General features: G+C 37.1%; 1 protein-coding gene and 1 pseudogene across 2 annotated transcripts in view; both read right to left on the bottom strand.

Annotated features, from left to right (window-relative positions):
- Positions 1–1,025: 1,025 nt before the first annotated feature.
- Positions 1,026–1,839, bottom strand: LOC306888489 (uncharacterized protein C15orf61-like; annotated as a pseudogene). The gene is made up of 2 exons (XR_013785968.1): positions 1,356–1,839; positions 1,026–1,256 (listed from the first exon to the last, which is right to left on the bottom strand). The product of XR_013785968.1 is annotated as an uncharacterized protein C15orf61-like (transcript).
- Positions 1,840–2,114: 275 nt separating this feature from the next.
- The window catches only part of iqch (IQ motif containing H), a 28,050-nt gene continuing 4,153 nt past the window's right edge, over positions 2,115–26,011 (bottom strand). The window contains exons 7-21 of the mRNA XM_079446826.1: positions 25,328–25,429; positions 24,455–24,642; positions 23,560–24,111; positions 21,784–21,850; positions 21,291–21,374; positions 21,029–21,207; positions 18,482–18,754; positions 18,183–18,377; positions 11,922–12,042; positions 11,552–11,838; positions 6,729–6,899; positions 4,752–4,877; positions 4,603–4,664; positions 4,084–4,192; positions 2,115–2,975 (exon numbers count right to left, since the gene is read on the bottom strand). Coding sequence (XP_079302952.1) covers positions 2,838–2,975; positions 4,084–4,192; positions 4,603–4,664; positions 4,752–4,877; positions 6,729–6,899; positions 11,552–11,838; positions 11,922–12,042; positions 18,183–18,377; positions 18,482–18,754; positions 21,029–21,207; positions 21,291–21,374; positions 21,784–21,850; positions 23,560–24,111; positions 24,455–24,642; positions 25,328–25,429 — 2,654 coding nt within the window. The 3' untranslated portion in view covers positions 2,115–2,837. The remainder of the gene's footprint in view (positions 2,976–4,083; positions 4,193–4,602; positions 4,665–4,751; positions 4,878–6,728; positions 6,900–11,551; positions 11,839–11,921; positions 12,043–18,182; positions 18,378–18,481; positions 18,755–21,028; positions 21,208–21,290; positions 21,375–21,783; positions 21,851–23,559; positions 24,112–24,454; positions 24,643–25,327; positions 25,430–26,011) is intronic.

Consider the following 26,011-nt stretch of genomic DNA (forward strand, 5'->3'; position numbering starts at 1 on the left):
GAAATTATTACTTTGGTACTGCTACCTAAGAAAGAAGGCAGCAAGGCCAGAAAATCGAGGCCTCTGATAATGTGCTCAGCAGAAAGCTTTGAGAAGTCTAGAGAATCAATATGGTAGTTTGTCAAAGCCGATCTCAGAGGTAATGTGATGAAGGATCCTGCAGAAGAGAGCCAGTCAGCAAAGTACATTATCAGAAATCAAAGCATCTGAGAATGACAGGGGGAGGGGGTTAGGGTGGGTCCTGAACGAAGGAAACACTTCCTCTATTGTAATTAAAAACCATTTTATCAGACCTGTCCTCCAAACAATCCCTCTTGCTTCCTATTGACAATATGCCAGGCAGGGCGTGAGCTCTAATTTGACTTTAAATAAATGAGCTGAAGGTATTTAAAATTCTGCATTAGCTTTAGGGAAAAAAAACAAGTGGGAAAACAAGGTGTTGCAGAGCTTGTAAACTTCAAAATAACACATCAGATGCATAACAATAATGCCTAATTATCACGATAATGTCATAATAATCTGCATACCATGTGTGACAAAACCATTTAATCCCCCCCCCCCCCAAAAAGAGACTTGTTAAAGAAGTATAACTGTCAAATTTCAAAATAAACTTGCCTATTTATACCAAATGGATGAGCGACACAATAGCTAATTAGATTTTTTTTTAAACATATACATATATATATATATATAAATAAAAGTCCATACCTTTACCTTGAAATATTAAATTTTCTTGAACATTCTGGTCAAAATTTTATCCCATTTTGTCCCAAGTTTTAATCTTTTATCATTTATCTAGTTGGTTATGTATATACCTTCACTAATTTTCATTTTTTTTGTCAAATACTATTGTTAAATGAATATTATATTTAGTTTTTTTTTTTTTTTTATTAACTTGTAGTTATCAATCTGATATTAATACTAATAATACTAATTAATAAATACAAATGTGTAATATTGAAAAGAAAACCCCAAAGTTTACAATTTATAATTTAATTTTTTTGTGCAAAAGTGCATGTGTGTATTTCAGGTCCCACTGGCTATTCGTACAAGTTTTCAGAAAGTCTGTGACAAACATTTTCTTGTGAAACTCAAGTCCTTCTTTTAAAATACTTAGTGTCTCTGATATTAGAACTGAGCACCCTCCACCTCCTTGTATGCAAAGTAAACAGTAACAGGTCCAGCAGAGGTCTGAACTGTCTCTGTCACTCCAACTACCATCCATGAACCCAAACCATATGCCAAGCAAGGGATACCTTAAAGAAAGAGAGAGAGAGAGAGAAAACAAACAAAAAAAATAATTGGTGTACTGTCAGAAACAAAATAAAACAGGTGTAACTAATACTTTAACTGACCTAGATTGATAGCTTTCAATGCACCAAAAATTCTCAAACTCCAGGTTCTGTGGGGGTGATTTGGTGCAGTGGTATTTGATAAAAGGGAAAGCACCGGTCCTAAGGATGTGGTAGTTCGCTCACTGCACCTGCCAGTTGAAGTTTGACAGACCGAACTGGTCGTTGACGATATCCCGGTAGCGCACACAGAATGAAGTCCAGGGCGGCAGCGCGCGCTGAGTGAGGTGACGCGTTCGTACTTCAGAGGCGGCAGGACGAGGCGCTTTATTCCCAAAGCTGCTGGGGAACAGCGCCACTTTTAGAAAGCCACCGTGGATTCTGCGTAGAATCTCTGTCATAGCTGAGTAAACCCTAAAGTGGTCTAATATCAAAAAGACGTTTCAAGAGCAGCTGTTGGCGCGTCACATCATTATTTCGTCACGAGTAATAAATACATAAATCATCTTAAATCATTAATAAAGATCATCAAACCTAACCAAACTGGAGTTTTGCAACCTTTAATCAGCCCAAAAATGCTGCCGAAACTTTCTGTGACGCCAAGTCCCGCACTAAAGAGAACGGCTCGGTTGTCAGTGAAGGTTATACAACTTACCGGTACGGCTTTCATACTAGTATGACAAACATTTATATTGCTACTCCATTGCTTTTACGAAAATACGATTAACGAGCTAGTTTTCTGCAGAAATATAAAAGCCGTTCAACCTTCACTGGTGCGGTTAATATCTTCTCCGGGAAGAAACAACCGAGCGCTTTTTTGTTCCTATTTGCCCTCCGTAGTATATTTATTCTCATGTACACATAGACTTCCATTCATAAAATGAATTATTACACATAAAATACAATACAGTAATAGAACAAAAATGGATATATTATATTGTGATTATTTTATATGTTGGTCAAGTCTATAGAAATGAAACCCATATCTGGAGCCAATTACATACCAACTCCACTTAAGTTTGTTTATTCATCAGCTGGTCACAGCCAAATATAACTGGTTACAGTTAAATTCAATAACTAAATTTCAGATATAAGTCTTTTAATATTTAAAAGGTTTTTTGATTTCATAAAAAAACTCCTGAATCCACAAAAACTTTATAATTTATTAAAGGTTTTCATGAATTAATTTACAACAGATCCATTTATTAACTGGATGTTGCAACTGTTTAGAATCCGTGTGCATTGTAAATGTACATTATATATCTAATAACAACTATCAAAATGTATTATTTTTGGAGTGATTATAATAATGTATGCATTATATAGTTTACTGACTAAGCAACATTCCTCTCTTGTATCTCTAGCTATTAAGAGCTAAATGTCACGAATGGCACATGTAACTTAAATGTAATTATTCTGTTCACATTGTTAATCTTTATAGATATAAATATTGTATAATATTTTAGATCTCTATAAAAATGCGATCCAGAAATGTCATCGAGAAATCCACTCAAGCAGATTTATACATGTGTGTAAGCATGTTGATTAATTTAGGGTTAATCTGTGAGGTTTATGAGATGATAACTCTTCACTTTCGGCTGCAGTAATCTCCTTTTCTTCTTGAGATGTGGTTTGGTTTTGTATGGTCATGCCCAGGACTTCCTCAATGTCCTTGATAAGGTCCTTATAAAAGCAAACAATAGCAGACATTCAGTCAGTATACAGTATGTCTGACTACAGATCCTAACCTCCAATCACTGAACAGTGAAAGAGAATCTATAAAATTAAGTAACATTGTGTTGAATGCTATTCAGAAAGTCCAACATTGTCTACAGAGCTCTACATATGAATGACTTCAGCTGCAGATAATATAGACAGAGATTTATCCTTGACTTTAATAAATGAAGACCTTGTGTATTGTATAAAATGTTATTATGATACACTATTGGCGTTTTCTCAAAACTTATGTTCAAGTATGATGAGTTATCACCTGATTTCGACCAAAAGCTCAAATTCACTACTCTTCGCCCCAAAAAGTCCCAGCAAAACTTTGGTATAATGTTGGTAATAATAAACTTTAGTTATAAAACTAACAATTTATTTAGAATATTTAGAAAAGATTGCAACAAACAGTCCTGTGCAAACTGGAACTTTTTTTTGCTGAACCTGTATGGCCTAGTATATTCATAATTTGCCAAAGGTAATATGCTGCCAATTGTTGTCCCAAATTTCAATTTGACTTGAAAAATATGAGATTATTAAATTAAACAACCATGAACACTGTGTGAAGGATGAAGTTTATTATTACTAGCATTACACTAAAGTTTTGCAGAGCCTTTTGGAGCAAGTGTTGGAGTAGTGGACTTGATACAACTTCTCTATCAAGTGACTGATTCTTACTGCTGCGTTGTGGATATATTATTTGTTAATTATTTGATGGTCATAGTTCATTTTTTGTCTGTGTAAAGTGACCCTGAGTGTTTGAAAGGAATATTATAATATGTAATATGGTGAAACCATCAAGAATCATTGTGATTAATGTCCTACACTCACAAAAAACTGTCACTGGGGTAATGTAATGCACCTATTAAGTATTATTAATTATGCACTTTTAAGGTGCTTTTGTACCTTATGGTATTGCCCCAATGACAGCGTTGTACCTTTTTTTATATAATTTATCATGTAGATGCATGATCTGAACGTGAAACATCTGAATGGTATTTTTTCTGTGAAGAACATAACCTACTCTTAAAAGACCTGCTAATGGTAAGAAAAAACGCCATTCGCATACCTTAAAATTGTTTGTTCCTTGCATATTTGGAGCTGATATTTCCTGATGAATGATTGACAGGTTGCGAGCAAAGGTCAGCAGAGCTCCCTGGAGATCCTCAGAGATTGTTCTGTTAACGACACACAGAAACAAACGAGCTTACTAATGATCCCCCAGAACCATCATCAGAGAAAAACAAAATAACAATCACCTTGTTTGGCTGTGGGGCTGTAAGGAGCTTAATGAGAACTCTCAGCCTTAAAGAGTGTGCTATTCTTCAGGGAGAAATGAGGAAGGAAAGCAGGGCTTCAATGGGATAGGTATAGGATTTATGTGATGAATGCCTTTAATTCAACTTGGCAGTATTTTGTGCGCTGCCACATTTCGGGTTGAGGTATTCACTACATAATGTTTAATCTGCTCTTGGGAGTGTGCTCAAGGTCTAGATATATCTCTAATGGTAATGGGGACAAAGGAAGGGAAAACAGAGCTAGAGAAAGATAAGGCTAATGTGTTTGCCTGCTTCTTGTGGGAACTCACAGCATGCCAAGGCTTCTTCGATCTCTGCTGTCATGGAGGGCGAACACAGTGCCTTGCTTTGTCTGAAACACATGTAAAATATATTGAAGCACTTGCTCTGAAATCAAAGAACTCCAGTTACATAATTGGAAAACAAGCAAAGGTTTTACCTTGACATCATAACCTACGCCCTGCGCTTTGCACATTAGAAAAAATGTGCTATAATACACCAAAGAAAGATTGGTGTGAAGAAGTCGGGTGCACATCACTGCAAAGCGATTGGTTACTGAGGTTTTCTGAGGAGAGAACACACACACAGAGAGAGTTAAGCAACAAACTGCATGTAATTCTGTTGCTAAAAATTTGACCAGTACATCTAAATGATAAATTGACCTCTCGGGGACAGCAATAACAGCCATGCTAGAAACAAATAGAAGGGTTTCAAAAGCCCACACTGAGAAATATAAGGCATTAGTCTCATAGTCATATAGGGCACTGGGGAGAAAGAGTCCTGCATTATTAGGTTATACTGCTGCAGAAAACAGAAAGGTTTCCTCTAAAACCCAACAAAGCACACAGACATGGCAGATAAAAGATGTGTCTAAAAGAACACCACAGGAGCGGATTAGTTAAGAGTGGCAGGACTTGCAGGACTCGTAGCGGGCATAAGGCATATTCTCAGTGACAGATATGAAGCAGAGGGTAAAGCCCTTGCTCGGTGTGTGGGGCATGAGTAATTCTCTTCTATGGAACTCTGTTTTCATCTGTCAGACACACTATCCTCAAACAACAATAAAAAGCTTTTTCTGCAGGGTTTTAATTGTGTTTGTAATATTCTGGGCCTGAATGATGGCCAAAGCCAGAGCCATTAAGACAGGCAGGCGGGAGCCGGGCGATACAAGCACATACAAACTAAATGAATGTTTGATAAAATAATACAAGTCGCAGATTAACAAGCGTAAACTCTTGTTTGCCGCTAATAAAGGAAGTCTATTGTTTAGGGGCTGGCATCAGGTTGATGAGGTGCTCAGGCATGCATACACATGCATAATGAATATGGTATGCATTATTTATGGGCTGATTATTTAGGCTCATCTATCAAAATGATAATGAATTCAGCTTCTTCTAAACACCAATCAGGTCGGAAGCGTAATTACAGCGTTTAGTTGTATTTAACCAAAATAAAACAACAAAGCTTAGCGAGATCAATCTTTATGGATGCCGTGATTTATCGGGATAATATTCAGCAGGGGACTTTTATTGCTCTCTGGTCCGGTCTCAGGGAACACATTCGGGATAATGGCATTCTTGTGCTTTAAAGAACTAAAAGAATCCCAAACAGTTTAGAGCGTAACCTTTAAAGTGACGTTTTTCACCCGAAATGTAAAGTTCTGTCATCATTTACTCACCCTCAGGACCTGTATGACTTTATTCTACTGTGGAACAGTATCAACACTGGAGAGAAGATAAGTATAGCAAGATGTCCAAGCTGCTCTTTTCCATGCATTGAAAGTGAATGGTGACCACGTATGACTAATTTTATAATGATTTCATGGTACTTTTTGACATCCCATGGGCATCCACTTTATTGCATTGGCTTTATTAATACTTGTATTAAGCAAGAATACATTAAATTGATTAAAACTGTCAGTAAAACTATTTATAATTCTTTTGAAATTTATATTCATCAAAGAATCCATAAAAAATGTCAGTTTCCACAAAAATGTTAAGCAGCACAACTGTTAATAACACTGATAATCAGAATGATTTCTGAAGGACCATGTGACACTGATCCACTATTGTAATAGAAAACAGTCATTTTAAATTGTAATATTTCAAAATATTATTGTTTTACTGTATTTTAGATCAAATAAATGTAGCCTTGGAGAACATAAGAATTTTCTTTCAAAAATATGTAAACCTACCTAGGTGTGGGATAGGTAAGTTTTTTAAAATGTCATGAGGGTGAGTCTATGACAGAATTTACATTTTTGATTTAACATCTCTTTAAGGCTGTTACTGAACTATTATAAAATAAAGTCTTGAATATGTTTTAATGCCATATTTCAAATCCAGTATATAACAACCATGTCGTCTTAATGCTGAAAGAGAAAGTGGATATTTTAATTGAATTTACAGATTCTTACAGCTTTAGTCTTTACTCTAGCATTGCGTACGGAAGACTTCATGTCTCTGACTGGAGGAGGAACCTCCAATTTACTGGTGCGGCAGTCCAGCGTCCCCCTCGTCATCATGAGCATCAGCTGTGTCATGGCCAACTGGTTACTGTAGCCCAGGTCAAGATCAATAGCCCATACCTAAATACAAACCAGTGCACACAGACATAAGTCAGCAGATACAACACATAAATCTAAATAACTATTCACTTATTTTTAGCCAACAAGTAGACAATGGCAGAAATTGTTAAACAAACTGTCAGATGGACATTTCAAAACTGTATTTGCAGAAAAAACAGAGCTCAACAGACATTGTGTGTGTATGAGAGAGAGAAAGAGAGAGAGAGTAGCACACTGTGTCTAAAGCCCAACTGGAGAATCTCTCACATCTGTATGGTTAATGGCATCATTATAAGGATATTAAGGGGTCAGGCCCAGTCGTGGCCTTATGCTTAAACAGGGCTAATTTTCCTTGATAATAATCTAATAGCTATGCCCTCTCTTCAAAAAGTGGCAAATAAATCACCAGTGAAGGAGTTGTTAATAACTAAGTGGCAGTTGGCTGACTCTCCTGTCGTCCCTATTTGTCAACCTAAACGCTGCTGCCAGCGAATGCAAATGGTGGCCCGGCTGCTGAAATCATTTTATGATCACAGTATCGTGCTCAACGTTCACATGCTGAACAGTGAACCGTATCATTTATTTACACTGGTTTAATTTTAGCTGCAAACACTAATTAATTTCAGTATATAAAAACTATTAAAAAGAAAGATAATAAAGGATTGTTCATGTAATTTGCTGGTCTTTTTATCCAGAAAATATATTCCTCTGTTCTAACTAATATAAAAGATGATGTTGTGTCCTCCAGATTAATCTTTGCAAAATTACTTAGTTTAAGGAATAGTTCACCCAAAAATGAAAATTTGCTGAAAATGTACTCACCCTCAGATCATCCTAAATGTAGATGTGTTTGTTTCTTCATCGGAAAAGATTTGAATAAATTTAGCAGTGAATGGGTGGCGGACTGAGAGAATCAGAATGAGAGTTGAAATGTTTTAATAATCCACATGATTCCAGACCATTAATTAACATCTTGTGAAGTAAAAAGCTGCAATCCATCAGTAAGGTGTCCATAATCCATAATAATGCTTCCTCCAATGAAAAGGTCCATCCCCTGTTGTCCTCTCACATCAACATATTTGTTTAAAACTGTTATGGACTGTTTCATATATTATGGATTGAGGATTGATGGACTGGAATCATGTAGATTACTTGTGGATTATTGTTTTGTATTTATCAGCTGTTTGGTCTCTCATTCTGATGGCAACCATTACCTGCGAATGATCCATTGGTGAGCAAGTGAAACAAACTCATCTACATTTTGGATGGCCTGAGGGCAAGTACATTTTCAGCAAATTTCCATTGGTGGGTGAACTATTCCTTTCATTCAAAATTTGACTTTCCAAAAAAAATAATTTTAAAGCTCTTTTAAAAACTAAGCAACCAAAAAATAAATTATTTTAGAAATAAGCTCTTGTAAAGGGATAAAGTAAAGCAATGACCTTTGAAAACAGGACTCCAGGCTTACAGGAAGACCTCAATATAGAGAGCTGAATTCACCCAGCAGTGCCTCCCGTTCATAGTTGATACCTGTGCTTGTGGGATAGGTGGGACCATTTAGCCAGTCTGTAGAATCAGCCAAGCCTGCTTCATTGTCAACCTTAACAAAGGCGCTTGATATATCCGCCCAGATTGTACCTGTCTTTTATAGCCCCTTCACTTTCATTAAAAACTGCAATCTTGCAGCTGAGCCTCCCTTCGCACACAATGTGAAGCAAGCCTGCAAGGGCAAACACATGCGACCCACCTCTCCCCCACACATACAAAAAATACAGACTGCTTTTAGCAACAGGTTTGAATGTAAATTGATGATTAAATAGAGACAGGTTAGCACTAGTCTGGCAGATCTGTCTACCTCTGTGCCAGGAGAGATGGGACAGTAATGTTTGGATTTATCCGTCTGAATTCCTTTTGTCGCTTTTAATTGTGTGTGCAGTTTATCCTCCGTAAGACACGCTGAATAAAACTCATCCCGTGCCTCTGTGAATCCACAATATAAAGAATCCTGGTGCTATTCAATCAGAATAATGTATGAATTACTTTCATTTGCAGGAGTAAAAGCTATTCTATCAGGAGGCTATATGAGATTCAAGTGTGAAATTTTCTGTTTCTGTGGAAGAGTACATTCCACCTCAATGCGTAATTTATCTAAAAAAGCTGCCGTTCTCTGACTTCCAAAGTCAATCATCTATTTTAAAATCACAGCATGCCAGCTGAGTCAATGATTAAAACAGCAGCATGTGACATTCATTTGAAAATATATCTGTTCTATAGCATTTCACCATTTCAGAATGATAAATAGCATAATGTGCATATGGAGCTGTAAAAATCAACCGCTGACTCAATGGGGGCTTTAGACTTTCACTGTGTTAAGTAAATGTCATAAGCTATTTTTCAGAGCTGTAACATCTCATACATTTCAAGAACATACACACGATTACAACACAAACAAAAGCTTTAGCTTATACCAAAAGGTCAGTCCATCCCCGCAAAGGGCCCTGAAACATTAAGAGCATCTAAGAGGAGGTCTTCTGTATGCAACAGTGACAGTTGTAGTGAATACAATGCGAGTGTGTTCTGCCACCCTCTAGTGGCAGTGGGAATCGCTAAAAGAACAATGTAACAAGACACATTTCCATCTTAGGCCTGCCAGCAGGGATCATTGATAAAAATCACAGTACTCTCATTAATTATGCATCATGTTGCCTAGTTATATAATCACTTCTTTGCTCACTTATCATTTGCACTATGTACAACATTTCCACAGGGGATATTCACATTCCATGACTTAATAAACAGACCTAAATTTAGAAACACAAGTTTTGAAAAATGACTAAATCAATATCTAACACAGCGAGGTCAGTGAGGTCAAATCCATAAAATATTTTCTACATTAGACTCAAATTTATTTTAATGCATCCCCTCCTTTTTCCCCTGCAGAGATTGTTCAGTTGTCATGTCCTTTGACAGAGATGCAAAGCGAATGGTCTGAAATGCAAGGGATGCTAGTTAACCTCCTACTGTTAGGGGTGGCTCTGCACTGTAAAAAATGTTTATTTAGGTAACCTTAAAATGAGCTTCATTAGGTCTAAATTAACATCTAGATTAACTGTTACTACATTATCTTATGCTGTTTATAAAAAGATTAGAAATAAAACGCTCTTTAAATAACTGCACAAGTACATAGTCTCTAAAATGTACTCAGTGGAGTGTCTTAATGCAGTTTTAACAGAAATTGAAAAAATTATGAGAAAATCTCACAAATAACCAAGCCAAAAACGAACATCAACAGTAATGTGTGAGCAAAAGCATTACAGTGTTCAATCGGTCTCGACAGTGACCAAGAACCCCAACATCTGAGGAAAAGACACTCCAGCCTGACCTCCTGTCTGACACCACTACATAGCAGGGGTGTTGCAAGGTCAAGGGGCAAGGCCTTAAAAGGGGAATTAGTTTATTGACACAATAAGACCTGACAGTTTATTAGATAGCCTTTTGGCACATTAGCTCCTGGTCATTCTCTCATCTGTACAGCTCTTAAGGGGAACCTATAGAAGTGTCCTATAACATCTCAATAAGAGCCCTGAACCAGTAGATTGAACCCTCACACTATCTATATTCTAAGGTGAGAACAGTGTTACAGGCTCTGACAGATCAGTGCCACATGTCAGATCCCATCTCATTCTCAACAGCTTCTTAACATGGCAGGTTCTGTTTTCATAGAGCTGTAAAACACACCACTGACATTTAAGGGTCAATTTGTTTTTGAGAGAGCTTGTTTGATAAAAGATAGATAGAGCTGAGTGCTTCCATTGTTCCTGGAGCTCAATGATAGAGCATGGTGCTAGCAATACAAAGGTTGTGCATAGGTTCGATTTCCAGAAAACACTGCTGATAAAAACATACTTTGCAGTACAACTTGCTAAGGAAAAAAGTGTGACAAATGTGTAAATGTTACCATTATATTCTGCTTTTAAAAGCGTTATCTATTCTAGCCCAACGTAGTGCCTAATGTCATACCTATAAACGTACTGGAATGTATTGCATAATGTCATACCCATAAATTATATGTTATCTATATTCATATTCAAATGTACATTAATAAGTGACTACTATATGCTGCTTCATATCTTTAAAGCAAAACATTATTAAAAATAAATATATATGAAAATAAAATCCATATAAAATGTATAATATATAATACTGCATTTATCTTATCTGAAACACATATTGTGAAATATTATTACAATTTAAAATAATATTTTTTAATATATTTTATGTTATTTGTTCCTGTGGTGACAAATCTGAATTTTCAGCAGCAATTACTCAGCGTCACATGATCCTTAAGCATGATTTGGTGCTCAAAATCCATTTTTTATTGTTATCAATGTTGAAAATAGTGCTGATTAAAATGTTTGTGGAAACCATGATACCTTTTTTCAGGATTCTTCGATGAACACAAATTCAAAAGAACATTAGTTGAAATAAATTTTTTTGTAACAATGTAATAGGCTTCACTGGCACTGATCAATTTAATGCATCCTTGTTGGCTACAAGTATTCTTTCCCTAAATCTTACTGACCCCAAACTTTTGAATGGTAGTGTAAAAATAAAGTGTTCTTATATAAGTGTTTTAAAGACTGAGTACTGAACTGGCTATTATTTTTCCTAACCTGCTGCTCCAGGTTGCTGGGATCCAGAAAGGTGACTAGATCTAGGGAGATGTGGCCCATGATGGAGCGCTGCTGACAGGCCTGACCCACACGAGTGCAAATGGAGTGCAGGACGTCAGGGCAGACAGAGGTCTGAGGTACAGTGCAGCCCACCTCTTCCAACCCACTGGGCCCACGCAGTTGATCTCCACAGGACAGCATGCAAACATCTCCTCCTGGCTCCACCAGAAGATCCACCGTCAGACACGTCACACTATCCGAAGGCGGGAAGGCTTCTATCACTCCTCCTTTGGATACAAAGAAAAAGAGTACCAAGGAAGATCTGACAAGTAATTGGTTAGAGGTACTTTGCAAAATTGGTTGAAGCTACCTTCCCTGAGGAAGTGTTCTAGGAAACTGGTCCATGTGGCATAGCAGGATGTGTTTGCCGGATGTGCATAGGAAGCCAGAAGATGAGGAACCTCCTCTAAGAACTTGATCAGCACCGACTCCTGCATCAAAATGACACATAAAAGCAAAGTCAGGCATAATGAAAATCCTCTAAGTTCTATAGAGCGACCTAAATAAAACTAATACCTTCACTTTTAAGCTTTAAAGCAATTTCTACAGTGTCTGGGTCTGATGTAAAAAAACATATACAGTGGGGCAAATAAGTATTTGATACACTGCCGATTTTTTAAGTTTTCCCACTTACAAAGAATGGAGAGATCTGTAATTTGCATCGTAGGTACACCTCAACTGTGAGAGACGGAATCGAAAAAAAAAAATTCCAGAAAATCACAATGTATGATTTTTAAATAATTAACTTCCATTTTATCGCATGAAATAAGTATTTGATCACCTACCAACCAGCAAGAATTCTGGCTCTCACAGACCTGTTAGTTTGTCTTTAAGAAGCCCTCCTATCCTCCACTCATTACCTGTATTAATTGCACCTGTTTGAACTCGCTACCTGTATAAAAGACACCCGTTCACACATTCAATCAATCAGACTCCAACCTCTCCGCTATGGGCAAGACCAAAGAGCTGTCTAAGGACAAAACTGTAGACCTGCACAAGGCTGGGATGGGCTACAGGACAATAGGCAAACAGCTTGGTGAGAAGGCAACAACTGTTGGCGCAATTATTAGAAAATGGAAGAAATTTAAGATGACTGTCAATCTCACTCGAACTGGGGCTCCATGCAAGATCTCGCCTCGTGGAGTATCAATGATCCTGAGAAAGGTAAGGGATCAGCCTAGAAATACACGGGAGGACCTGGTCAATGACCTGAAGAGAGCTGGGACTACAGTCTCAACGGTTACCATTAGTAACACACTACACCGTCATGGATTAAAATCCTGCAGCGCGCGCAAGGACCCCCCTGCTCAAGCCAGCACATGTCCAGGCCCGTCTGAAGTTTGCCAAAGACCATCTGGATAATCCAGAAGAGGCATGGGAGAAGGGCATGTGGTCAGATGAGACCAAAATAGAACGAGATTTTGGGCAACAACCTCCTTCCCCCAGTAAGAGCATTGAAGATGGGTCGTGGCTGGGTCTTCCAGCATGACAATGACCCCAAACACACAGCAAGGGCAACTAAGGAGTGGCTCCGTAAGAAGCATTTCAAGGTCCTGGAGTGGCCTAGCCAGTCTCCAGACCTGAACCCAATAGAAAATCTATGGAGGGAGCTGAAACTCCGTGTTGCCCAGCGACAGCCCCAAAACCTGAAAGATCTGGAGAAGACCTGTATGGAGGAGTGGGCCAAAATCCCTGCTGCAGACCTGGTCAAGACCTACAGGAAACATCTGACCTCTGTAATTGTAAACAATGGTTTATGTACCAAATATTAAGTTCTATTTTTCTATTGCATCAAATACTTAATTCATGCAATAAAATGGAAGTTAATTATTAAAAAAAATCATACAATGTGATTTTTCTGGATTTTTTTTTTATATTCTGTCTCTCACAGTTGAGGTGTACCTACGATGAAAATTACAGATCTCTCCATTCTTTGTAAGTGGGAAAACTTGAAAAATCGGCTGTGTATCAAATAGTTATTTGCCCCACTGTAGCACTATATAGTGTCGATACCCTTGATGAAGCAGTAACTACTGAAGTGTGTCTTAATTTGACACGCCTTACAAAAGCACAGAAGGTGGTTGTGTATGGGGGTGGTGGTTGGTGTTGATTGACAGCCCATTGCTACGGCATCACAGTAGACTAATAGCTTTAACTGAAGGCAATAGTAACTGCACCTGTCCCCAATAACAACTGACACATGCTGGCAGATAAATACCCATGCAAGCCAATCGATCAGCAGATCAATCGGGGTCTGTTTCTGATCAATACAGGCCTTGTTTCTGTAACTAGAAGACACCATAATGGCTTTGACACTTAATTATGTTGTTAATTGCAATGTTTGACTTCCTGTGAGTGCCTCTTAAAACCTGTTGGTTAGTACATTTATGCATTTAGCAGACGCTTTTATCCAAAGCGACTTACATTGCATTCAATTTACAGTTTTTACATTTTATCAGCTTTTTTTTTATCAGCTTAGTAAGAGAAAGAATTTCAGTTTAAGGACCTCTCAAAGCAGAGAAGAATGAACAGAGCACTGACGGATTGCATATAAGTGCATAGTTTGTGCTTACAACTGCAATGAAATGTATAGAAAACAGTTTCTAGCTAAACATAACATCAAAGGGGAAATAATCTTTTTGGTGGGAAACTAATAAAAGGCCCTTTATTATCTAAGCAAATTAAGTCAATAGGTTCTGTTTTACAACCTTGAGAAGTGCAGGTTATGCTCTAGAAGATGTAAGGATGAATACATTTTTGATCTCCATAAAGTCTTTATCCTTTTTAAGTACATTTATGATGTTCAAACAAAACTGACATCACTGAGGGAAGTTCTCTCAAAACGGGAGATACAATGCTGTTGATATTCAAGTCATGAAACAGTCATCATCATATTCAAGTACCAGAAGAGCCAGGGTCAATCGCTGCGCAGTGATTTCACCCCCGACACAAGCCATAAAGCACACAATGGTGCGGCAAAAAGTGTAAGGAAACGGCCTTCGTTCTCCGTGAAAGAGCAGGCGCGCTCTGAGAATTTGCCAATGCACTTCACACGAACAGCGGGGAGGGAAGGAAAGCGAGAGGGAATCATTTTTGCCATTCTTTATTTGGACTTAAACTGCGAGCTGTACTGTGAGAGAGGATTCGGGCCTTGCTTGGCTTCCACATAAAGATGAACTATTTGAAAATAGATAAATAAAATAGACGTCTCCTGTGTGCTTTGATTGCTGTTTGATCTCTACATTAGGAAGAGTGACACTGCAGTCACGAGCATAGTCAACAGCATACCTCCTAAGAGGGATATGGGGCTTTTTTTTAAGCTTTCCTTAAAGGGATAGTTCACCCTAAAACAAATATTCTGCCATCTTCATGCCTTTGGAACACAAAATAAGATATTTTGAAAAAAAGAAAAAAAATTCATGCAACAAAAGATCCCATTACATTTCTTTTTTAAGGACAATAACAGGTGTAAACCCTCTTTAATATATATATATATATATTTTTTTTTGTTTGTTTTTTTTTTGTTTGTTTTTGCAAGCCCTCTGATATACTGTTCCTATACATCAGATATTAGATTTACCAAAAATCCTAAAAAATATGAAGTGATTATATTAGGTAAATTGATGTTTTGAATAGATATTGATATTTTGAATGAATATGGGGCTTTCCTTAAGTTCACCTGAAAACAAATAGTCTGCTATCCTCATCTTTTTGTTAAAAAGGAAAAGCAAAAGTAGATATTTAGAAAAATGTCTCAGTGTTGTTGTTATTGTTTGTCCATACAATAAAAGTCAGGTTCAATGTTGTTTTGGACACCATTAGCTTTTATTATATGGACAGAAACAGTCTTCAGTTGTTTTTAATTTATTTATTTGTATGCGTGTAAGCCATATACCTTTATGATATACCTTTCTTATACATCAGATATTAGGCATACCAACAAATCCTGCACAAATATAAAGTGGTGATATCAGGTAAATCGACATTTTGAATGGGTTTGAAAATAAAGCCTGGTTAAAATATGGACATATTTGCGGATTACTTCCCAAATGCAACATTAACCAAAGAGGAATACAGAAAGTGTTGTTTCATTCAAAATCTAATAAAATAAACGTGGTACAACACGTAATCCCACATGCATTGAATAAAATAAGTAGCAGACAATCTGTCTATCTGTTGATGCTATTAGTATAATGCTCCCTCGTGTCTAATGACCCGTGTGCTGGCAGAACGTGCATGTTTGTAATGTGTAAAGTGTAGCGTGTGCGAGTCCACCCAGCCGTTGAATAGAGTGAGATCCGCATGTCTTTAACCCATCTTCTCTGAATAGCTGTGAGGCTCGCCCCAGGCTGAAACACCCCTCGGGGTGTGGGCCTCCCAAACACATTGCAAAGAATCACACAGTCTTTTTTTACACTGCCTCTAGGTCTGTTTTCACACTTATCTCTGTAGCTGTTCCTCTATAGGACCACATGGGTTCTGGTATTCTTCTTCCTGCATTAGAAGAGGCTCTTTATACAATCAATAATTAAACAATGTGCACAAAGTAAAGAGGGTAAATAAAGGGGGAGCTCAACATAGACATGGGCTTGACAGGGGGAAATTAAAGGATGCATTACAGTGAAAGACAGCTCCCTAGAGAGGCAAAAAAGCATTTAAACTTCTATGACTTATAACTAAAGCCAAACGTATAACTTAAGTGAAGCCTCTGAGCACTGATAATTGCAGTCGGATAATTACAAAATCATTATAATATTTTTTCTCCAAGGATAGTGGCCTACAAATGCATGTTTAGAAAATTTAATTGCAAATAGACGTCATACATAATAATGTTTTGTACTTAAAGAACAAAAGGCAATATTTACCATTTATTACCCACTGCAATTACAACATTAGACTGATATATGTGTTCTAGAATCTTTCCGCATTTGTTGTTGAATTTATTAGCTTAGGGTAATAAAGATAAAACGCAATGAACATAACATCAAACAGATAAATAAAATGAATGGCATGCAAATACGCAATCGCAAACAGAACCGCAATGAGGGTACTGCAGAACGGCAAAATTACCACTAAAAGAGTGAATACAGATCTGTAGAAAATGAATGACACGCTGAAATAACCTCTGTGCTCTCCATTCTGTTAGCAGAGCTTGCCATTGATTAAAAAGGTTGAAGAGGTACAATAAAGGCCCGTACTGGTTTCCATATGGCCCAGAAGCCCTAAGGGTGCAGGCCAGCTCATCAAGCCCCAGCTTCCTTTCCTCTCACTGGGACCCCAGCTGGAGAAGAGCCCCCCATTTAAAGCTCCTTCACCGCCATCAACCATAATGGAGCTTGGCTGGGCCTCAACCGCTTACCTCTGTAATTAACAGCACCACTGCTACCACAATTACAGCCCCAGATTCCTCTCCTGGCCTCAGTGTGAATTAGGGACTGAGCTAATAGCTTGGAGGTAGGACACACGGCCTCCTCTTGCCCCCGGGATTGAAGGCTACAATAAGAGGCTGGAATAAAAAAAGCAAGGTCTGATTTTGCACACAGCCGCGTATGATGATAACCCTGTAATTAGCTTACACAAAGCTCACAGTGTAATGGCAAAACACGGTATTTAAATCAAGGGCCAAATTGTAAGCATATGATGCAGGAGAGGGTTATGAACACGATTATAGGCGGAAAAAACTGATGTGTTTTTAAATCACACGACAGAGTGTTGAATACATCACATCTGAATTAGAATACATAAATATGCTACAATACAAATGACTCATTATTAATTTCTCATGAATTTGAGTCATAAGCACTCTCTAGAGTCTAGACAAATCACGATGATGACATCAAAGTTTGGCCTTGGTCAGTAATGACAGGCTTGTCATTGAGACAAGGGTGCATTTTGTACAGAATGTGAATATAAAAACCAGGCAAAGCGGAAATTCTAATGAACAGGGCTTGTGACTGAAGTGTAACTGCATTTGCAAAATAAAAGAAATGGCACATTTCATTTCGCATTTAAAAACAAGCCACTTGATACTTCTGAATTGCTACTGTTGCACAACAGGCACTAGCTAATGCAGACAGTGCATTTGAATGGTGTAACTGCAAGAACAAATCAGAACAAATTTTGTCAACAGATTTATTTTATTTGTTTTAAAAGCAAAATATGCGTCATGTCCCCTGCCTTACCAAAAGCTTTGGTTTTTACAAAATGTTTAGTAATATCACCATTGTAATGTTTTATTAAACATTATGGTATTTTAGAACTGAAATAGTTCCATTTAAATTCAATTTCATGTAAAAAAGATGCATACGATGCATATAAATTATCACGATTCTTATTTATAACTAAATAGTTAAACAAAATTTAAATAAAAACATAATTAAAATAAAAAAATATATAATAAAAACATAATTACAATAAAAAATAACAATATGAATCAAAATAATTCAAATGTGTATTTTCTCCAATAAAATAAAATAATATAATATAATACATACATAGATAGATATATACATAAATGAAAATAACTGAAGGTTATTTAAAGATAATTCATTTAAAACTAAAACAGTCCTACCTTTACTTGAGACTGTGATGTTCTCCACTGTTCAGGCCCGTAGCGGCTAAACTCCTGCTGTGCCCACGGGCGGCATTTTAGGTGGCATGCGTCACAATAGGCCGTTCCCCGTCCACCCACTTCACTATCCATCTTGAAAAGCCATCGCTGGACTTCCATGTGCTCTGTCATCAACCGGGCCAGACCTTCATGAAGCTGGAAGACAGACATATGAATTACCTATAATGTTCCATTCTTTTTCTACATCATCAAATGTAAGTTTCACATGAGGTGTTTAAACAGATGTCTGGCACACAGACCTGCTCCAGGGTGTATACATCCCACTTTCCTGGAGGCATGTCAACCCCTGCGCTACTGAAGATCCTTCTTCCCCCGGATTTAGTGCTGTATAGTTGGGTCACTGCAGGCTCTGTGCCCAAAAGTGGAACTTCAAGCTCATCTGCCACAGCCAGGTCATCAATATAGGTGACACCGCCAATCATGTAGACCTGTTTCCCCTGGATCAAATTCTTGATGCGCTGTAGCGTTCGAGGACTGTACTTCAGGAGCGAAGCTAGACACATATTCCGGGTCTGAAAGAGGAATATAATACACTGTGAGTTAATGGTCAATTTGAAGAGCACAAAAGCTGCAGAATTAATGCTGTTGTTATGTTTCATAACATAATAAGCTCCAATAAAGAGAATACATAACAGAAATACATTTTTGTTATGTATATTTTCCCCCCAAAGGTGAAATCCCAGCAGTCTTTGTGTACATAAATAACTGTCCTTTCCACTCCAGCTCTAAGGTCTTACCCCTCCCTTCGTCTATGGGTGTAATTTATGAACGTGTGCAAACACATTGGGCCCATTACGTGCAGCCGGAAGGGTCATGACCTCTCCTGTACTCCAACACGTTAAATTGATAAAGGAGAGTCAGGGGAGGGCCGTACACCTCTGCAGCCTCTTGTCTTTACTATGTGCTTAGTGATGGGCTCCGTGGGGAAAGCACTAATTACTCCACATCTGTATGTTTGATCCAAGCAGAATTGTTCCGTCTGTCATTGGCACACCATGCTGGCAGCAACGGCTAACAGAGATTTATCCTGCTGACACGTCTGGCAGAGTTTACACATGGAGAGGAATCGACAGGGAAGAGGCAGCGTGTGCCTCTCGAACGCTATACGGCAATAAATAACAGAGGCGCGTTGCTTGCATGTGCAGGCAGTTAGGCCTACAATAATAGAAGAAACAAATCTGCATATAGTGTAAAAAAAAAAAAAAACTCTCCTTCCTTGAAAAATATATATTTTCAAGAATAGTTTACATTTGTGTTGTATTTTTCTATTAACCACTTGAATTGGGGTTTTAAGGTAACTGTTTTTTTAATCTAATAAAATAAGTTAATGAATGGAATTGAACATCTGTTTCAGGTTTATACATCTAACAATGAGTAGAAAAAGATACACTAGTAAATATTATAAATAAACATCATAAATAATAAGTAAATATTACAAATGTTTTAAAAAGTAAACATTTTAATAAATTTAGATTTTTATCATTTGTTTATATAAAAGCCAATTATTTAATTCTGCAAACATTTTGCATTTATAATATCATGAGTAATATTTTATTCTGATAAATTATGAGAAAAATCCATTAAAATAAGTTTGAACTGGACTGAACATCTGTTTCAGGTTTATACATCCAATGAGTAGAAAAAGATACACTAGTAAATATTATAAATACATGTTATAAATAATAAGTAAATATTACAAATAGAAAACGTTCTAATAGTATTTTTAAAATAAATTATTTAGATTTTTATCATTCATTTATATTAAAGCCAATTATTTAATTCTGCAAACATTTTGAATTTATAATATCACGAGTAATAATTGTCTGATAAATTATAAGGCTTTATACATAAAAATACATAGTATTATTATAATAAATATATACTGTAGCAATATTAGAATCATTATAGTTTGGTCCCTGATATCAAAAAGTGTATATGTGACCCTGGACCACAAAACCAGTCATAAGGGTGAATTTTTTTTTTATTGAGATTTATACATCATCTGAAATCTGAATAAATAAGCTGTATGGTTTGTTATGATAGGACAATATTTGGTCGAGATACAACTATTTGAAAATCTGGAATCTGAGGGTGCAAAAAATATAAATATTGAGAAAATCGCCTTTAAATTTGTCCAAATGAAGTTCTTAGTAATGCATAGTACAAATCAAAAATTTAAGTTATGATATGTATATATATATATATATATATATATGATAGGAAATTTTCAAAATGTCTTCATGGAACATGATCTTTATTTATTATCCTAATGATTTTTGCATAAAATAAAAATCTATAATTTTGACCCATGCAGTATATTTTTAGCTCTTGCTAAAAATATACCCATGCTACTTATGACTGGTTTTGTGGTCCAGGGTCACATATACTGACAATGTTTATGTTTAGTTTTAAACACTCATTTTTTTTTAAATGCTAATAAATGATAATATTAAAAAGTCTTCTTTATCTTCTTTGCATTTCTCCTCTTCCCTAGCTTGCTTCCTAATCTAACTGCCTAATAAACTGGTTTTGGATTTCTGCTAAATGAGTAAATGTAAAAGTACAGATCCTTGCACTGAAACCTAATCATTTATGGCAGGTCTGCACAGAGTGGTAAATACGTAGGTCACCTCTGTCGTCCTCTACAGGTGAGAAATAAATCAAATTCTTCTATGAAAATTGTTAACAAATTCATGTGCACCACTATGTTTCAGAAATCACTTTGAGGGGAGACAAAAGGTATGGACATCTACTGTAGGTGTGTGTGTGAATGTGGTGCACCATACAGAAAAATACTCCAGTGCTTCTGGCATGAGGATAGTGAAGCGTTTGGTACAGTGGGACTCAGGCGCAGAAGCGTCACCCAGCTCAATGGCTGTCTGCAGGCCCAGCAGGCGAGTGTAATACTGGAGAACATCCTCACCCAGGCGCACCGGAGACACATAGATGACCTCGACGTTCTCATCTATATGTAACACAAACAGTAATGTTTGCTTTCATGTGTCTGCTGTCAATCCAATTTGATCATGTCATGGTTCACACCCTCACCTCTGATATCACACAGTCGGCCCATCTGGGTATTCTGGAGAACATCAAATCCTCTGAGACTGAGCCTCTGATGTTGGGAATATCCTATTGAACAAATCAAAATTATCTGAAATGAGATTGAAATATTTTAACAATAAATTCAAGACTTTATTCAAAGTCAGGAAACCTGAAAAAAAACTGCTACAAACTAATCTCTATAATGAAATGATTAAATGCATGCAAACTAACAGAGCGAAGCAATAAAAACAATAGGGTTCAACTTCTTAATTATCTGAGCTCACACAGGCCTCTCCTCAGCCACCCCCAGTGCAAAAATCACACTCCATCTGCTGGTGATTACAATCCACACTCATCATCCCCAATAGCCAGCGCAGGTCTCAATGACAAGTTTTCGGTAAATCAGTTTTCTGTGTTTTCTGCACCCAAATACATGTATTTTTTCCCTTTAAAATATTGTGACCAGAAGCCATCATAACGGATGGAAAAGAATTACCCAATGATGGGACGTGGATGATCGTCCTTTTGGTGGAGGTGATGTGTTTCCAGTTGGCTGCCAGACTCTGTGAATCACAGACAACAGAGAATAAAAGAGAGTAAAAGTGATCGGTGACAGACAGCACCCAGCAGCACATGGATTTATCATGTTGTCGGCCCACCGATGGCAGCAAAGGGAGGAAATTATGCTTGTCTTTCTCCCTGGGTCTCATGGAGACAAACCAAGCATAAATCACATTAATTAAATCAGCTAAGTGCATACTTAGAAACATCTTCCCTCTATTAATTCAATTAGAAGGCTACATGAAGCTTTCTGCCAGGGGAAGATTAAGGCTTAATTAAAAGGATGTTAGTGTTTAAAGGGTGGAAACATACACAAGCTTGTGTCTGCTCTCACAGTGAGTGACGGTGAGGATAAATGAACATGTGGGCACTAATTAAGAGACATGCTAGTTTCATAAAGATGTTACAGGAATGACAGCACAGATGAAACATCTGTTCTGACAAATAGAAACTTAATCTAAACGTGAGCCTGTGCTATCACAATCACTCTTTTTATAAGCACCTCTACATTGAAAGTTCAATTCTTTCCTGGGCTATATTGATAAATACAGTATATGTACTATACAGGTATGGTTTCACAGTTTTTTGATAAACAGACTGATTTTATACAACACCTACACACAGTGGAGCAACTGTACTTTCTTATGCCACAGATTCATGATCTGCCATTCAAAAGATGTGACCAAAGTTACTGTATTAAAGACCTGGTCATTCCAAGAAAACTAATAATTATAAAGATTTTAAAAAAAATGTATTTAAATAACAAGGAGGCAGCATGGTTTTGTGGTTTTATATAACATTTCAAATTAATATACTGTAACCATTTAGACACTATATTGCCTGTTACTTTGTCTGTTTTTGCCACACCAGTCATAATAGTTTCAAGACATCAGTTGAATGAATGATTCAAATACTTATTCATAAAGACTGTTGCAAATGAATCAGTGTTTTTGAAAGAACCAATCTTTGACTCACAAATATGAGAAGTGTTTCATTTCCGAATTAATCTTAAAATTAATTTGTAAAAATAATTTTAAAATAATATAGTGCCTTTGCATTGCGGGCATGCAGAGTTTGAAACCCGACTTGAGGACCTTTCCCGTTCCCACCCGCCTCTCGCTCTCTCCCACTTCACTTCATATCTACTCTACACAATCCTATCTAATGAAGGATTCACTAATAGAGCCAATTGTTTCTTTCCTGAATGAACAAAAATTGGTTGAAAAAATAATTGAATGACTCACTAATGAAGACCTTGTGTCCGAAAATGCCTACTACTAAATAGTAGATGAAAAACAGTGTGTGAAAAGAGTAGCATATCCAAAATGACTAAATAACTGTACACAAAAAGTACCAAAATAACCTATTTTTTCCACCAAGGCTCTGAAGTGTGAATCCAGTGAACACTTTACTCTCTGCAAGGCCATGGGAGCGGATTTGTGAATGGCAGAGAAGTGACATAACATGACAGATGTAGTATTAGTTTATAATGCACGCATGCTTATAGCTTACTATATAGAACATATTTTTCCCATGTCGCAAAGTTTGTTCCTCATCAGTTGTAGTATCTAATGTATAGACTGACAGTGCACACAATGAAAGTTAAAACAATGAAAAGTTAAACTGTTAAGTCAATGCTCTTTGAACGCTGATCGACAAATCAGATTCAAGGACCAGAACTAACTGTTATATAAATGTGTATTTTATTCACCTCTGCCCTGATGCGGTAGTTTTCCAGTTGGCGGATACGTGAGGCCTGTAGACTCTTCTTCAAATGGCCCAGTTTGGCACGTTTCAGCAGAGACATGGCAATAACTTGTGCCGCCCATTTGGGCCTGAGTTGGAGCAGGTAGGCGGTACGGGCAGAGTAACGCCTCCAGCAGGTCTGGATGCACACAGCCGCTGCCTGATGCCCCTCGATGCCTTTGTAGCGCTGGCCAGGCTGACACATCAGGTCCCATACCTCATCTCTGTTCTCCAGCACCGAGAGCAGCTTCTCCACATGGGTGCGCCGGCTCCTGCCGTCTCTCCGGTCGAGCTCACCACTCTGCACGCACACTGCCAGACGCTCCCCACACACCCGAGCCAGTGTCACCGCAAAGTCCAGTAGAATCCGCTGCAGCTGGTCCAAAGCCTCTACCATCGCACCCCAGTAGAGACAGTATTGCTTTTTAAACCTACAGTAGTCAGGATCTTCTGGGTCAATCTGACCCTCAGCTATGGTGAAAGGATATTTGCTGACAGCAGCTGGCACTGGAATGCTCTAAGAAATACATATATAGAAATAAGAAGTAAGTATAAAAGCTTTTATTTTTTGCAATATGTCATAAATACAAAAGACCACTGGCTAGCAGAGGGTGACTACTTCAAATCATTACCTATATCTGCCCTAAAGCTATTCCTGACACATTTTACATTACATCAGGGGTAAAAGTTCACTTTACACAGAAAAAGAAAATTGATTATCAGTCAGTTCTAAAGCTCTCGTGACTAGATTATTACAACAGAAAACACAGACTCATCTAAAATGTTACCCCAGCAAGCAGAACACACTATATATCCTTGTCATACATAACTTCATGTATGTTAGTATAAATAAATACTACCTGCAGGTTAAGTGGGGTAAGTCGGGCTATCCCACGATTCAGCACTCCATTGTCAGAGCTTGCAGAAGTAGCTGAAGGAGGGGGGGTGTGAATGGTCCTGGATGATGGACTCTCAGTTCCTGATCTTCCAAGAGCCATTTCATCTCTTCTCACATCCATCTCCAGTTTTGAAGCCCTTTCTGACTCATCTAAAATCATATAAGAAGTACATACTACAGTCAAAGACTGTACAATATACATAACCGAAATAAGAAAACAATATATAAATATATGTAATATTTGTCCAGTTATTTGATTGACATTTTGTATCAGAAGTGCACCACCATTTTAGACTGTATTAATGATTATTTATGGTATTGATATATATTTTTAAAAAGTACTAAATATGCCTGACACTTAAAATATCACAGACTGAAATCTGCTGAAAATGAAGTGTTAATTGAACAAAAAAGCAATACTGGAGGCTTTTTTTCCATAGTAATTCAATTTACTACCTCTACATATGAAGAGTTCATTTGCAAAAACAGATAACTCCATTTTTAACAGTTCTCAGTAATCATGTTTTTTCCTTGTGCATTCCAATTAATCTCAATCAAAGTGCAGTTGGGTTATTTTGACTAGGTTAAAAAATAACTAAAAAAACAGCTAACTAACACAATAAAACACAATAAAAACATGATAACATAATAAAAAACATGATTTTTGAAAATATTAAAAAATGGAGTAATCTGTTTTTGCAAATAAACTCTTCATATGTAGATTGTTGGGATTCAATACAAAGCAAAAAGCTGAATTTTTGGATACATACAAATTGACTTTCTAACTTTAAATGTAGGCCGCAAGTGTGTAATGACATTGTGGAAATAGACTGACCTGTCTTACTTTGGCCACTGTCCTCTCTCTGAAGCACATGGACAGCTTTGGGCTGTACTGGGGTTTGCACTGAAGAGAGGTCAGCTGCTGAGGGTAGCATCCCTGAAATGCAAAAAATTAAATAAAATAAAAAAAGTAATAATAATTTTAAAAAGTCTTACAATCTGCGGAGAGGATCTGTACACAAAATTACAGCATATTATTCATGAACACAAATAGAGGGCACAAACAAACAAATTAATTTATGCAAACATGCATAAAAAGTTTGACGTTCAGCGATTTGTTTTTTTGTTGGGGGGGGGGGGGGGGGGGTGAATAATTTTTTCCAGCAAAATAACATTAAGTGAAAGTAAACATTCATAAGGTTACGAAATATTTCTATTTCATCTGTGGTTCCATCAAAGAATCATGCAAAGAAAATGCGTCCCAATTTCCACTAAAATATTAAGCAGCACAACTGTTTTAACTGAAAATAATAAGAAATATCTCTTGAGCACCAAATCAGAATATTCAAATGATTTCTGAAGGATCGTGTGACACTGAAGGCTGGATTAATGACTGCTGAAAATTGCTATTGCAGGAATAAATAATTTAAATATATTAAAATAGAAGTTATTTTACATTTTAATAATATTTCACAATGCTACTGTTTTTACTGTATTTTTTCTCAAATAAATTCAGCCT

The sequence above is a fragment of the Barbus barbus genome, assembly GCF_936440315.1.
Source record: "Barbus barbus genome assembly, chromosome: 22".
Lineage (NCBI taxonomy): Eukaryota > Metazoa > Chordata > Actinopteri > Cypriniformes > Cyprinidae > Barbus > Barbus barbus.